Below are 15,665 nucleotides of genomic sequence, written 5' to 3'. Positions count from 1 at the left end.
AGCAGCAGCCCAGGCTTCTAGATGCCAGTGGAGGTCCCACCCTGAGTCATGACAACCAACCATGTCTCTATACATTTCCATAGGTACAAGGACAGAGGCCCATTTCCTAGGACTGATATTTAATTGGTCTTTGTTTTTTAAATTCCAGAGATGATGCTATTCAGTCTCTGAAATATTATAATCACTTTAGAAAACTATTAGGGAATGCCTACTATGTGCCCAGCATCGTCCTAGATGATGAGAGCACAAAGATGAATGAGACATAGCCTTTGGCCTAGAAAAGCTTAGGATCTAGTGAAGAGGACACATAGCAGATACTTTTCTGGTATGTTACAGTCAATGTCTTTAAAGTTAAATGTGCAGGACACGATGGCAGGACAAATGGAAGAGCTGGTAGCCAAAGGCACAAGGTTTGAGATAGCAGTACTTTTTCACCTGAGTGGCTAAAATTCAAAGGCAACAACATTAAAGTAGTAAGGCAACTGGCCTCACATGCATAGCAGTTTTACTACTGTGTCCATATGCACACATACATACACTTGTGTACACACACACAACAGAAATGCATCTAGTATCTATTACAGGAATAGTCACAGCAGCAGATAGGAGATGCTCTCGGTGCCTCACCCAAAGTCCCTTAGCTCTAACTGTTCTCATACCTGCCGCTGACTCTCTGCTAGGGAGCTTTCTCTGGCCACAGGAGTGTGCTCTGTCAGTACCTAGACCAAGCCAAAAATGCCACGGCATTACCACCCCTGAAGCAGCCATCAGCCAATGACAAATAAGAGTTGTCCCATCCAACCTACTGAATAAGATGGTGCATTAGGTCCCAACTCCCATGCTCTGCCATCTTCCCAAATACCCCAGCGAAAATGAGACCCACGTGTGCTCTTTGACGCACACTATATTGGATTCCCTCTCCTGTCTGTTTCTTCTTCACTCCCCTGAAAAATCCCAAATCAACTTCTTGAACTCAATTCTATGTCTTTGGGTTTGTTTCTGGATAACCCAGCTAAAGACACAGCATTATTCATAAAGGCTGCAGACTCACAGAAAGAAAACACCAATGTCCACGATAGAAACATGGCTGAAAAAAATTGTGGCACATCAATATGATAAAATACTATGCATCAATAAAAATGCACCAATTATAGCTTCTCATCACCACTGGAATGAATCTCACCGACATAAATAATACATACTTTGTGATTGCATTAACATAAAGTTTAATATCAGGCAAAACGTGTTAGTACTGAAAGGTACGGTGGTGGTTATCTTCGGAAAGGGAGGGTAGATGGGGCAGGAACAATGGCAATGCTCCATTGCTTAACATCCATAATGTTCCATGAAAATGTTCACTGGGTGATAATTCACTTATTTTTACCTTTTTTGTATATGTATTTCAATTAACTATTTCTTAAAATCTAAACATTCATCATAGAGGATGTGAGAAAAGCTGTCGATGATGCAACAGGGAAGGCAGGAGTTGGGGAAGAGAGGGCAGAAAAAGATGTGATAGTAGCATTAGCTCACATTAGGGAGGACCCCTAGCCAACGATATAGTAGCCACTATGAGACTTCAGCTAAAATCAATAAAATAAGCAGAGGAGGGCCCCGAGCCTTCTCCTGGCACTGAGAGGCAGAGGGGATCAGGATCTCTACAACTTTTTCTCACTGCTATTTTTGTCTGTGCCTTGCCTCCACAATCGGCATTCTAAGAGTAACCTGTTCCTTTCCGAGTTGCCTTGAATATTGAAAATTTCAGCACCAAAGTACAGAATCAACTTAGAGAAACAAATAGAATGTATAATGAAACATTAGAAGTGTTAGCCATGCTAACTTTTCAGAACTGAAGAAAGTTATTTTCAAAGTCATGACACTGTTTTTAGAAAGCCTCTTTTCAATAGCTCTTCTCAAACCTTCCCTTTCACTGTGCACCTCTAGTACCTAATGAGCATGTTGCACAGGTTAAGACAGACCGGAGCACCAAAGGCATCTAGGTGGTCCTTTGCCACAGCAACCACGCTCCGTTGGTAAGTAACTGTGAAGATGCATCAGCGATTTTGTTCCTAATTGGTAGGTACATTAACCAAGGATAACCAAGGGGTCATTCTTATTCTCTCCTAACTCCCTGCTGCCTGATGCTTGTAAAAGATTTTGTTTGCTCTAGTCAGAGGATTTTGATGTCTTCACCTCTTGACCTCTAAAAGATCTTTCAAGGGAGATGCCATTTTCTGTCTTCTCATCCAAGTCTTTATTCTAATTCATCAAATTAGTTCACAGAAACCTCCGTGAGGGCCTGGTTGTAAAATGTAAAACCGGAGCCACGTTGCTGGCAGTAGTTTTTGCAATCTTCATTAGTATTTATGAATGTGAACCCAGGCAATGGCATTATGTTCCCATTACTGAAAGCCTGTTGAGTCCCATTATTGTCTTACTTTAATTGGACTTCGGTCCAAGAGGAAAGAAATAAAGAGCCGATTTAATTTTCTTGTGCCATTGACCTGTGATATTCGTAAGGCATTGATTCGCCTCATCTCTACCAAGGGGGCCCTAGGAGGACTGGTCATCTTGATATCTTACATGATATAAATTCATGTGAGACCGGGATCAAATAATAGATAATGAGCTAAACTGAGAGGTCACCTTCCTGACTTGAAAGGCTCCTTCTGTTACAGTAGGGACCTGGTTGTGAGGAACTAGTATAGCGGGGCTTGAAATTCAATTTTGGAGAAGGTTGGTTTTGGGGGGGAGGTTGGGGGAGAATCCACCATCTTCCCAGTTCTTCTCCCTTTAGTTTGGTTTTTTCATGCTGTTGCAACAACAAAAGATGAAGGAATTTGTTTTCCATCTCAAGTGATTCTTGCTCCCTTGATGAGATTCAACTGAAGAAATGGGAAACTCCCCCGAGTTGCCTCCCTCTAGAGAACTCTGCAGCTGATCTCCAGAGAACCCTGTGACAGTTCAGAGGACTGTAACTATTTCCCAGGTGAGCCATTTGACTTGGAGGTAACTCAGTGATTTGGGAAGGTGACAGGATCAGTCCCTTAGGCCTTCAAGCTTCTCTGTCCACAGAAGTAACTCCAGCAGCACCTAAGAAAAAGCTTGGTTTTCTCTCCTGCCCCCTCACTACCCAGCCAGGCATATTTGGAATAACCATTCAGAAACAGGATTATTCTCACATGTGGACATTCACAGACTTGGTTTACCTTTTCTTCTGGCTCTCCTTTCATTGTTTCTCATTCTAGTACAGACAGCAACCATTCATCCCAAGCTGAAGATCAGGGCACTTCCACTGACAACGGGTCTTTTGGAATTTATAATGTACTTTTTGAAGTATTACTTGAATGTGTTTTATGTATTTGAATGATTTAGACACTAGACCATACTTTGATACATATTTAGCAAAACAAATTTAGTTAAAGGTAAACATAGTTATTAAAAACAAACAAAACAAAAACAAAACAAAACAAAAAAAAAAAACTCTACCAAAAGTACTATTTGTTCATCACCCACTTATCAAGCACTTGTTATATTTGCAGCAGTCTCATTTTAATAATTTACTTGGCAAATTTTTCTGCCTGACTTTGCACTTTTTAAAATTTCATAACATTTTTACTTTTAACAAAATAATACATGTACATAATTTTTACATGAATTTAGCAAGTTTATAAGAAGGAGTAACTGTCTCTGGCTTCACCTTTTCTTAGGCCAAGTCCATCCATTTGACTCTTTTGATAAAGTCCTTCCTCTCTTTTCTCTTTCTCTCTTTCTGGAATTCCTGCTGATGGAATGTTCAAGTTTCACAAAATATTCACTAATTTTCCTGCTTTATTTTACATCTTAGCATTTTTGTCAAATTTCAAAAATTTTCTTAAATCTATCTTTCAATCCTTACATTTAATCTCCCTTTCTCCTATTTCGTTTCCAGAGTTCATCGTTCTTCTCTGAATGTTCCTTTTGAGAATATACCATACCTATCTCATAGATGCAACATCTTCTCTTAGCACATTATTGTTTTAAAGATTTGTTTTCTCCCTGCATTATTTCTACGCTAAGTTTCCTTTTTCTGGGTGTTTCAGTCACTCTTTTATAGGTCAGAAGTTTACTTAAATATCTGGTAATCCTTAATTGTCAATTTATGTTTTCCTATTTTATCTCCTATTTTATTTTCCAAACTGCTATATATGAGTTCCCTTGGCTCTATTTCAAGAATGAGCAAAAGTCAGTTATAGTGGGAAAGTAGCCATACGTTATATGTTAACAAATGAGTTGGGAATAAAGTGTTCTAATAAAACTTTATTTGCAAAATAGGTAACAGGCAGAATCTGGCTCATGTGCCATATCTTTTCAACTCTTTCTCTATATCAATGTTGATAGTTTATATTTTTATACTTTTCAATAGCAATATTTGGGGGAGAACACACACACACACACACACACACACACACACACACACACACCAAAAACAGAAAAATAGAGATAAAGCAAATGTGACAAAGTGTTAACAAACAGTTAATTCTAGAAGATTTCAATTCTACATGTCCATATACTTCTCTTTCATTATCTTAGGATCCTTAAAAAATGTATTAATGTTCAACATTTTCAAATAATTTTTTAAAAAGTGGTAATTGAAACATTATTACTATGTTTTCAATAATAATATCAGAGTTCTTTTGTTTTTAGAAAAACTGCATTAAAAGTTAGGGACTTCTTTGATAGGTTAAAATTAAGTAAAATGTTGAATATTTTAACACATTTTATATCAAGCGTAAGAATCTAAGTTGTGTTATTAACTTTGCTATTCTTAACTAGACAACCAGTCTCCCCTAATATTCTGTTGATGATATTAGATGATTCCAAAAAAAGATTTGTAAAAGGAAAGTTTTGCATCTGTAGTGTTTGTTATTAATTATCTCACATGCCAACAATCTTTTCAGTGGCCCTCACCAGCTCAGAACACAAAAACAATCCATTTTCTCACATTACTTTTAAGAAACTTACATTCCAGAACAGCTGTGTGGAAATATTAAAATATTTAAATTAAAGATACAACACATTTCTTTTAGAAATATTTTTCTGAAAATCTAATAGCATCAACGGAACACTGGTGGAGATTGATTGTGTAAAGTAAAATAATTAATGACACATCTGAAGTTCTTATATACTTGATGTAAAGTGCATTAAAATATTCAACATTTTACTTATTTGTAACATATGTAACGAGTTTGTAAAATTTTAAATAATGTTTCAACTCCTTTGTTCACTTGTCCTAACATATATTAAACCATGGTGGAAAACTATGGTAGTTGCAAAAAGATCATCCTGCCTTGAACTAGATCAAGAGAAATAGCATATAACATAGAGAGTTTAAATCATGCAATTTAATATTGCAAGTGTCACAAATCAGTGGAAATGATCAATATATTTAATACATTTATATTTCTTTATAATTTTCACTTTTATAATTTACAAATTAAGGAACAGAATGGAAAAGTTAATTTGACTAAGGACCTATGACTATTAAAAGACATAGAAGAGAATCCCATATTATTTTTCTAAATCAAAACCCATGTACTCATCTACTATATCATTCTGATTCACTATGGGCAGAGATATAGGTGTTTGGCTTGGTGAAAGTAGCAAAAAGCTAGACGAAGGTCAGTCAAGTCAAATGGTGGGTGATATTACAAGATCACTAAGAGAAAAAAGTCATAATACATGAGGAATAAATTTGGTATAAGGGACTACACTTACTAACCAACTTTATATGTGGTATGAATTGTTCCTGTAAACCACCTAGTGATCCGCTAGGGGCACCAATGGGTCCTAGGCAGGAAAGGACTATCTGGTAGAATTTGAAGTTTTATTTCATTAAGGAATTAAGGGTGCTTTTTCTCCATAAAGTAACTGCACCCAAAAACAATAAAATGTTTCCCACTGGGTGAACCAATGTAAGCCTCAGAAATGGTAGAACAGAGCTCAGGGAGGAGACAATAAAGACAGCAAATCCCTGCAGAATCAGAAATCGCAATGTCTCCAAATTTCATTTTCTAGTGTCATAGTAGGGTTGTAATTGGGCACATTCGCTAAACTACATTCACAAGCCTCTCTCGAGGTTGGGTGTGGTCCTGTAACTAATTTCTAATCAATAATTTAAGGAATAAGTATAACTTTCACACTCTCCTCCTCTTTCACTGATGAAGACAAGGCTCTAGCAATTGATACAGCTTCCACATATAAGGAACCTGGGTTCTTGAATCACCAAGTGAAAGAGAGACACCCACTAATGAAGGCCTTAGACTACTTGCTACATGAGGAAGAAATAAAATTCCATTGTGTTTGAGCCATTAAATTATTTGGGGTCCATTTTTCAATATGGGTAAGCCTAATCTGACTAAGACAATTTGTCTATGCATCATTCAGACATAAGCAACATTCTTCTACAGCTGAGGAAACAGCCAAGTTTGACAGTGTGAAATAATATGTACACAGTAGTTCAGAGTAGGCAACATAAAAACTGGTGATCAGATGGCAGGAGATATTGGCAAGGGAGACATGATGAATAGAAGCTAGAAGAGGAGAAACATAGATGCTTAGAAGGCTGCTGCTTTGGAAGTCATAGAGAGCTATCCAAAAGGGACAAGGTTGAGAGCAGGTCATTTAACTGAGGGCTACTGACCCTTTACAGTTAGGAAAAATTTTTAAGGCACAGTCATCCACCTTCTTTATACTGTTGGTGCCTTAAAAATATTCAGGTTATATGTGTTTATGTGGATAGGAACATGCCATATACAGATACATGCATATACGTAGTCAGAATATATATGCTTCAACATGTGAAAATATTAACACTGAAGGATTTAAGGTAGATTTTCTTCTTTTTCCTTTTGAATCATTTAAACTGTTTAAAGGAAGCATACCATTCATACATAGTGAATTTTCAAGGAAGAAAATTTCTATTAATTGTATATTTTCATGAAAATATTTAAGTGGCTATATATAAATATGTAATAAGGATGAGATACAAAGTTTTGCCCAATTCCTACTGTGAAATCTTTCAAGAAATGAATATTTACACACCCCAGAGACTATGACCACATGTTTGCCAGTTCTCCGGTTACACAATAAGCTCCTTTGAAGGCTGGCACTGTATTGTGTTCCTGATTATCACTGGCACTTGGCACGCAGGAGGCACTGAGGAATGTTAAGTGAATGAATTTATGAATACATGAGTATTCTAGTAGCTTTCAACGTGTAAATTCAATTGATACATTATTTCAGCCCTGGAATCCCTATTCCCTGTTATTTCCGTATATGACAAAGTAATTGACCGATCACACCTAAGACACCTAAACAGTGTTCTTTCTCTTCTTTCTTTCTTTTTTTCACTTTACATGTCACAGCTCCATTCAACCCAAATCAAGGTGCAGATAGCATTGTCAAGTTTGACGCTTTCGGAGATGGAATGGGACGATACAACGTGTTCAATTTTCAGTACGTGGGTGACAAGTATTCCTACTTGAAGGTTGGTCACTGGGCAGAAACCTTATCGCTGGATGTCGACTCTATCCACTGGTCTCGGAACTCGGTCCCCACTTCCCAGTGCAGCGACCCCTGTGCCCCCAATGAGATGAAGAATATGCAGCCGGGGGACGTCTGCTGCTGGATCTGCATCCCCTGCGAGCCCTACGAATACCTGGCTGACGAGTTCACCTGCACGGACTGCGGCCTAGGGCAGTGGCCCACGGCGGACCTATCTGGCTGCTTTGACCTTCCCGAGGACTACATCAGATGGGAAGATGCCTGGGCCATCGGTCCAGTCACCATCGCCTGCCTGGGTTTCGCGTGCACCTGCATGGTGGTGACTGTTTTTATCAAGCATAACAACACACCCTTGGTCAAAGCATCGGGCCGAGAGCTCTGCTACATCTTGTTGTTTGGAGTTGGCCTCTCCTATTGCATGACATTCTTCTACATTGCCAAGCCGTCCCCAGTCATCTGTGCGTTGCGCCGCCTGGGACTCGGGACCTCCTTCGCCATCTGCTACTCAGCCCTGCTGACCAAAACAAACTGCATCGCCCGCATCTTCGACGGGGTCAAGAACGGCGCTCAGAGGCCCAAGTTCATCAGCCCAAGTTCTCAGGTTTTCATCTGCCTGGGCCTGATCCTGGTGCAAATCGTGGTGGTGTCTGTGTGGCTCATCCTGGAGGCTCCGGGCACCCGGCGGTACACCCTTCCAGAGAAGAGGGAGACGGTCATCTTGAAGTGCAATGTCAGAGATTCCAGCATGTTGATCTCACTCACCTACGACGTGGTCCTGGTGATCTTATGCACTGTGTACGCCTTCAAGACGCGGAAGTGCCCAGAAAATTTCAACGAAGCCAAGTTCATTGGTTTTACCATGTACACCACATGCATCATCTGGCTGGCCTTCCTCCCGATATTTTATGTTACATCAAGTGACTACAGAGTAAGTCCTTCAGTGGTTTCTCCTTTTTCCTTCTTCTCTTATCCTGCCAATGCCTTGCTATGTACGATTTAAAATAGACTCCTTTTTATTGCATCTCAGCAATTAAGTAGGTAATTGCAAATGCCATGATGAACCACCATATTATCCATGGAAATCAATTCGCTGTTTTAAAAGTGTTTCGTTAGTGCCTACCATGTGCAAAGCATTGGGCTAGGCACAGAAAGGAAGATAAATGTAAATCATGGTCATTCCAGCAATTTAGAAACAAGTGGGAGAAAATGTACCACACAGTCACACATACCTCTAAAACTTTTAATTAAATTTTGAAAGTGAACGATAGGCAAATAAGACTTAAACCACTAAAAGCCTAATGAGAGTGCTTCAAATTAGACACAGGAGGACCTGGCTACCACAGAGGGAGATTTTATATATATATATATATATATATATATATATATATATATATATATATATATCTCCAAGTAACCTAATTAAGTCATTATTCATATAGTCTTCAGTAACATATAGTTCAAACTTCTGGGCTTCTATATTATTATCATTTCTTCTGAAAGAAATAGTTCATTATTCCACCATAATTTCTCAAACTGTCGAAACCATCCATCAATAGCTTTTGCATTTATAATTCTGATTTTAATATCTTCCAATGAATGACTATATAAATCTTTTCCTCTTGAGGCAATTGGATTTCATTCTCTATATTTCTTAAATTGTCACAGATGAAAGTTTTTCAGAGGCATAATGGTTCCCTTGTTACGCCATCGTTTTACAAAATGAAGTGCCTCTGTAGGCGGTAATAGTCCCCAAATCTTCTGTTAATCAGCAATTCCTACATTATCAAAATCTTGGATAAAAGGCAGAGCTATTTAAAGGATAGGATCAGGAGACTGGCAATACTTATGGTATCTAGTCCATTTAATTATTCATAGCCGTGTGACTAAAACCTATGGACCACATTAAAGAAAGAACAAGAAAATAAAGACTACAAGTTCAATGCTGGGTTAATGGTCAGGACTTCTAAGACTACCTGTTTAAAAAATTAGAAAATCTGTCCAAAAGGAAAATATCAGAATTTAAAAAGCAAAATTAAAGGTCATATTATATGAGCCACAGAGCAGTTTGAAGCGTTAGAGTGTGGGGATTTAAATAGAGAATCATAGTTAATATATTTTAATGTCCCCATTTTTATTTTTTTTATTTTTTGCCTTCATGTACACATTCACTCCTCTAGATCTGTAAGGATTTTTATTTTAAATTATTAGAAAACTATTCTCAGCATATGTGAATTAGGGAATTGAGACTATAATATACTTACAATGTTAATTATTTTATCCTGGATATGTGAAACTTTTTCTCAAAAAGACTAATTAAAAACAGAGCAGAAAACACTATTAAAAATAAACAAATAGCGTTATAAAAATTTAATTTTAATCAGTGAATTAGCATTTATTTCTAAAACACACAAAAATATGATTTTCCCCTTTACCATAATAGCAATGTATATTAACTGACTCAACAGAATTAGCTGAAGATACCAAAGGTTTCACCACATGGCAGAAGTCCTTAGGCAAATGGAGCTAAAGTTGTTGGTTTGAGAGTGTTTTAAGCTCCTAATTAAAACATCCAAACACAGTGAGATCATCTTAGGCTTCAGATATTCCTTGCAAATAATGCTAATCCTACATTTACAGAAGAAATCGAAGGTAGACAGGAGGCTCCAATACATTGGCTTTCAAGTTAGACTGCTCATTGGATCAATTGGGTAGCTTTGGAAAAAAAAAATATTGATACCTGGGACACAGCCCTAGAGATTCTGGTTTAGTTGGCCTAATCCATGACCCTGACATCAGAATCTTTCAAAACTCCCCAAGTGACTCTCATTTGCAAACAAGATTGAAAAACACTAATGAATCACATGTTCTTCTTTTTAAAAGTACATATGTTTTTTAGTTGATTTCAGAGAGGAAGGGAGAGGGAGAGATAGATAGAAACATCAATGATGTGAAAGAATCATTGATCAGCTTCCTGCTGCAGAACCAGAGACTCTTCAGTCCATAGACTGGCACTCTATCCACTGAGCCAAACCGGCTAGGGCAGATGTTTGTTGCACAGATAGCTTTAGTTTGGCATGCACTCTTTTTTAAATACTTTGAAATGTTTTTCAAAGTTAGAAAATGGAGAAATTGTATGGCACTATCCACAATCCTGGCTTCTCTTATCAAGGTAAACCGTGTAGACTCCAATTTCTACATGCAACAGTTAGCCGGAATGGAGTGGTGCCTATGCCTCTAGACAGGACACTCTCATTCCTGTTGCTCTCACTCCCACCAATCCCTGAATTCTTACATCCAGATCTCTTCCCTTATGAATCTGCATGGACCATATAAGCATTAGAACTTGGGACCCTTGTTTTAGAAATTGCAGAACAAGACTGAGATTTAAAATTTCCCACAGGGAAACCATGTGGCTCAGATAGAATCAGCAACATTAGAAATGTACCCAATAATTTAAAGGCAGCTACAATGAACTTGGACATCAAACAGTCTGAAGGGTTTATGACTCAGTACTTTGCCACCCATTGTGAGTTATAAATAAATATAAAACATGATTCCAATCTGTAAAAACCTCATATCTCAGCTGGGGGAAAAAATTACTAGGATGAAAGAATTCAGGATTAACACAGAAAAGTTTATAATTAAATTGGTAATATAATCTCTTAAGTGCCTATGAATTTAAAAAAAAAAAAAAGTTAGATCATTAAGAGCTTGGTGTTTCCTGGAATATTCCTTGAAGAGGTGGGTTTTCACCCTGTACATTGTTGAGCAAGTGCTATTATGGTAGTTGGAGAATATAGGGAATATTCTTGAGGTAAGACAGAAATGAACCAAGCAGGGCGTAGCAATATTGGTCATACTCAAGTGGAATATGGGTAGGGGTGGGGTGAGAAACTAATGGGAATTGGCAACTTGGTCAGATTATACCAGACAGGAATTCATTTAAATAGTGTTTAAGGGCTTTGAGTTCCTGCAATTTTTAAATTTTTCTTGTTTTCTTTTCGTTGGGTTGTTTGCTCAAGCATAAGGTGACATGATGTAAAAAGTAAGAGCAATGCGCCAAAGCCGGTTTGGCTAAGTGGTAGAGTGTCGGTCTACGGACTGAAAGGTCCCGGGTTCAATTCTGGTCAAGGGCATGTACATTGGTTGCGGGCACATCCCCAGTAGGGGGTGTGCAAGAGGCAGCTGATCGATGGCTCTCTCTCATCGATGTTTCTAACTCTCTCTCTCTCTCTCCCTTCCTCTCTGTAAAAAATCAATAAAATATAAAAAAAAAAAAAAAGTAAGAGCAATGGACTTTTCCTGATTGACGCCGAGACCTTACTCTGCAAGATGCCTTGCATACATGAGCCTACTGATCCTCATTAGCACCCTGGAAAGAAAATGTTATCATCCACTGAAAAGATTAATAAACATTCTCAGAGGATAATTAATTTCCCAGGTGGCGCAGTTAGGAAATAGTAGAACATGTTTTTCAGACCCAAATGCTTGCCTTCCATATTACACCACAAGCTTGTCAATCCTTAATAGGGAGGCTGGATTTGAAAGAGCAGAGTCTATTATAGAACAACCAAAACTAATTGAAGGTCTTACAGGCATCCAAAACAAAGCAAGTAAAAAGTTGGATAAAAATACGAAAATTCAGGTCATGTCCTTCTCCTTCCTTATTATAACAAAACCATTCCAGAGAGTGTAAGAAACAAAGTGAGCCATCAAGGATCCAACAAATAGTATAAATGGTGTAAATAAAAATGAGGCCATGTTTAGGTGGAAAGTTTACCCATAAAGGAATTAATTCATAGTAACTACTGTGTGTTTTGTTCATTTGTGTCTTCCAAATATATTTGAGCACTTAGTCTGGGCCTTGGAGATACAAGCTATCAACATTGGCAAGTCCCTCCTCTTTTTAACTTATAGTCTAGAGGGGAGGAAGGGGAGGTGGAGATAGAGAGTAAAGAATGAATGAATGAGAGTGCAGAATAACTCATGCAGGGTAAGTGCTATGATGGAAGGAAGAGGGGCTGTGCTACCTCAGAGTTTCTCCAACTTAATGAGCATTTAACTCACCTGGGGATCTTGAAAAAATAAGAATGGATCGGGCCCAAGAGTCTGAATTTCTAGCAAGCTCCCAGCTTATGGAGATGCTGCTAGACTAAGGGCCATCCTTTGAGTATCAAGACGTTGCATTGTTATTGGGGTTGGGACAGCTGAAGTACTTGACCTACAGTTGGTAGAGCCTTCAGAAGTGGTTCCAGAATTTTGACAAGGTTCAAATACTTACAGAGAAATTCTGATTTTCTCATGTTGACTATTTTTGAAGATTTAAAAACATGTATATTGAATCTCAAATTCTTTTTTAAAAAGTGTTTGCCACCCCTACTAGTGCCTATTTCATAATACTCCACTGGAGGATGGGAAAGAGCCAAGCATGGGAATTTTATGTGCCAGACAGAAGAAATAGCAAGTGCAAACACTTCTAAGAAAAAAAAAAAAATCTTATAAAAGTATATATGGTCCCACTTTAATAAGCAAATAGAAGAGATATTTTATAAGAGAGGTAGGCAGGGGAGCTAGATCATGTTGGACGTCATAGGTTATCACACAAAAAAGCACAGATTTTATTCTATATGAAAAAAGAAACCATTCAAAGATTTTAAGAAGAATAGTTTAATATCTCACATTTTAGGGAGGGAAATCAAGTTTCTAAAGACACTGGATATATGACAGAAATCAAAGACAGGAGAGGGGATACTGGTTAGGTGGCTGTGGTAGGTGCTCCAATCAGAGCTGATGGTAGGATATTAACAACGGAGTGAGAACCTGCCAAGAATGGTGAAGGGTTTCTACCCACCTTGCCATCTAACAAGCTAGCCTGCCACAGTTGCAGGGATGCTGAGACAAAACTGGAGACTCCTGATTCACAAAGAACTTTATTCCTCACAGCCATCACTGTAACCAAAGTGTCAGCACTTAGTAGGTTCGCCAAGTCCCAATTTCTACTAGCAAGGCAAAGTGGGCTAGATGACACCTGCATAGGCAGTGATCGGGAGAGGGCCAGTATTACTAATTATTCTTTTTGCCTTCAGATTAAATATGTCACAGCACAGCACAGCTACTGATCCTGCCCTTATTGAAATGCCGGTGCTGCCTTCATCATGGGTTTTTAGTATGAAGTCTTATTTTTTTTAAATATTGCAATAAAATATTTGTCTTGATTACTGAATTTTTCGTACCCCCTTAAATCTGCATCTCAAGCAAATGCCTCACTTGTCTCATTCTAGCCACAGTACGACCTTTCCCCTAATAGCTCTGGGTAGGATGGTGACTTGTTTGTCACTAACAGAGCATAAAAATTGGAGTTCTTCGGAGAACTGGGTTTGGTGCGTATGGACTTCAGCTATCCTTGGGAATGGGGAGACCCTGGCCCTATCCTTTGGCATAGGAACTATGGAGGAACCAGGTGGTAAGGAAGGAGAGAGCAATCCTGTGCCAGTGAGCAAGGCACATGTGTTTTCAGTCTAAGCAGTGACTAAGTACTCATGGCTCAACCAAACAAAGGTTCAGTGTTTCTAAGCATCTTTAACCCTAAACTGGATGGCAAGATCACCATTACTATCATTATTCATCTCAATTTTGAGGACCCCTTGACTCAGAAGTCAGAGCCAGATGCTTTCTGCCTAGAAGCATGCTTTGTGAATTTCAGCTAACTTGGCCTTGACTTGCACAACAGCAACTTTCTTGAAGGAGTCCGTCTTAATCCAGGGCATTGACTGTCTCCTCATGAGAACATATTTTAAGTTTTTAACTGGTTTAATGTAAGGGCTAAGGAAGTTTACCTGTGCTGCAGCTGGATACAAGAATTTATCTATTTTTAATCCATTTCTCATTCTTCAGTGCAGCACTTTGTCAGTATTTTAAACCTAATCCAGGTCAGTAAGAGTCCAAATATTAGTGAATGCATTATCTGTGGCTTCTGAGCATTTTTTTTCTTTTTTATCTCAGAAAAATCTCACAGACAGCACTGAAGCTCATTTTTTTTGGCAGCCAGGTTCTGCTGCAAAATAAAACAACTGAGACCTTGTCATCTTGCAATGAATCTAAATCTGGCAATGAGAGACCTCAGTGCAGTGGATCTAAATCTGGCATGAGAGCCCTCAGCGGGGGACAAACACTAAGAGAGCTCAGCTGCTGCCATTCTTCCTTAATAAGCACTATGCTCCCTGCGCCCTCGTGTTCCAAAGGGAACCAGCCAAAGTTCAAACAGTTCACCTGGTTTCTGCCTCCTCTGAAGGGTCCTCTTTTCATGCCCAGTGTAGGTGCATGTCTCTGCAACTTTTATGTGAAGGGAAGCACAACTCTCTGCCCACCAGGAAAAATTTTGGTGCTAGTTATTAGAATTGGGCAGAGCTAAATCAGTTTGGAAATTCACCCCACTCGACTCCCACCCCCAGAGGAAAATGACCAACAGCACAGCACAAGTCCAGCTAACCCTCTCTGAACCTGCCTCTGTTACTCAGCCTTGACCCCCTTCCCGAATCTTCCTCATTAATAGGCAATGAGGTGAATCACTGCTTATTGAATAGGTGATTACTATTCAATTTGGTCCACATGCTTGCTACTGATTCCCATGGACTTTTCTAAAATCCTAATCATCAGCCCATAAGGCCCTCATCCTTCCTCTTTGAAAAAGCCATTCTAGTCTCATGACTAAAACTGTCAAAGACTGCAGAGTCTGAGATTCTACTATACTTACCAGGTAACATGTTAGCCTGACACAGTTTTGTTGATGCTGTCAAAAACAGCTTTGTGCCTCAAAGCAATAACAACAGCCAGAGTGTCAACACTGGCTCTGGTTTCCTGAGCTCCACTTCCCACAGGCCATGCTGACTAGGCAGGGTTATGGCTGCACAGTCAGTGGTTGCACTACAAGGAAGGAACTAAGACATTAGAGAACTTGGATCTTTTATAACAGACTAGAGGCCAGGTGCATGGATTCGTGCACTGGTGGGATCCTTCACCTGGCATGCTCCCTCTCCCAATTCAGGATCCCTCGGGGGATGTCAGACTGCCGATTTCAGCCTGATCTCTGCAGGCCAGGCCAAGGGACCCTACTGGTGCAC

The 15,665-nt window shown here is 39.0% G+C and overlaps 1 protein-coding gene across 1 annotated transcript in view; it reads left to right on the top strand.

Annotated features, from left to right (window-relative positions):
* Nucleotides 1–15,665, top strand: part of GRM3 (glutamate metabotropic receptor 3) — a 176,242-nt gene that overhangs the window by 145,132 nt on the left and 15,445 nt on the right. Inside the window, exon 4 of the mRNA XM_036429551.2 lies at nt 7,407–8,473. Within this exon, the coding sequence (XP_036285444.1) occupies nt 7,407–8,473 (1,067 nt within the window). The remainder of the gene's footprint in view (nt 1–7,406; nt 8,474–15,665) is intronic.

Source organism: Pipistrellus kuhlii, unplaced genomic scaffold, assembly GCF_014108245.1.
Source record: "Pipistrellus kuhlii isolate mPipKuh1 unplaced genomic scaffold, mPipKuh1.p scaffold_m20_p_10, whole genome shotgun sequence".
Classification (NCBI taxonomy): Eukaryota; Metazoa; Chordata; class Mammalia; order Chiroptera; family Vespertilionidae; genus Pipistrellus; species Pipistrellus kuhlii.
The sequence above is the reverse complement of the archived record's forward strand: the minus strand, read 5'-3'. Positions and strand labels throughout refer to the sequence as shown.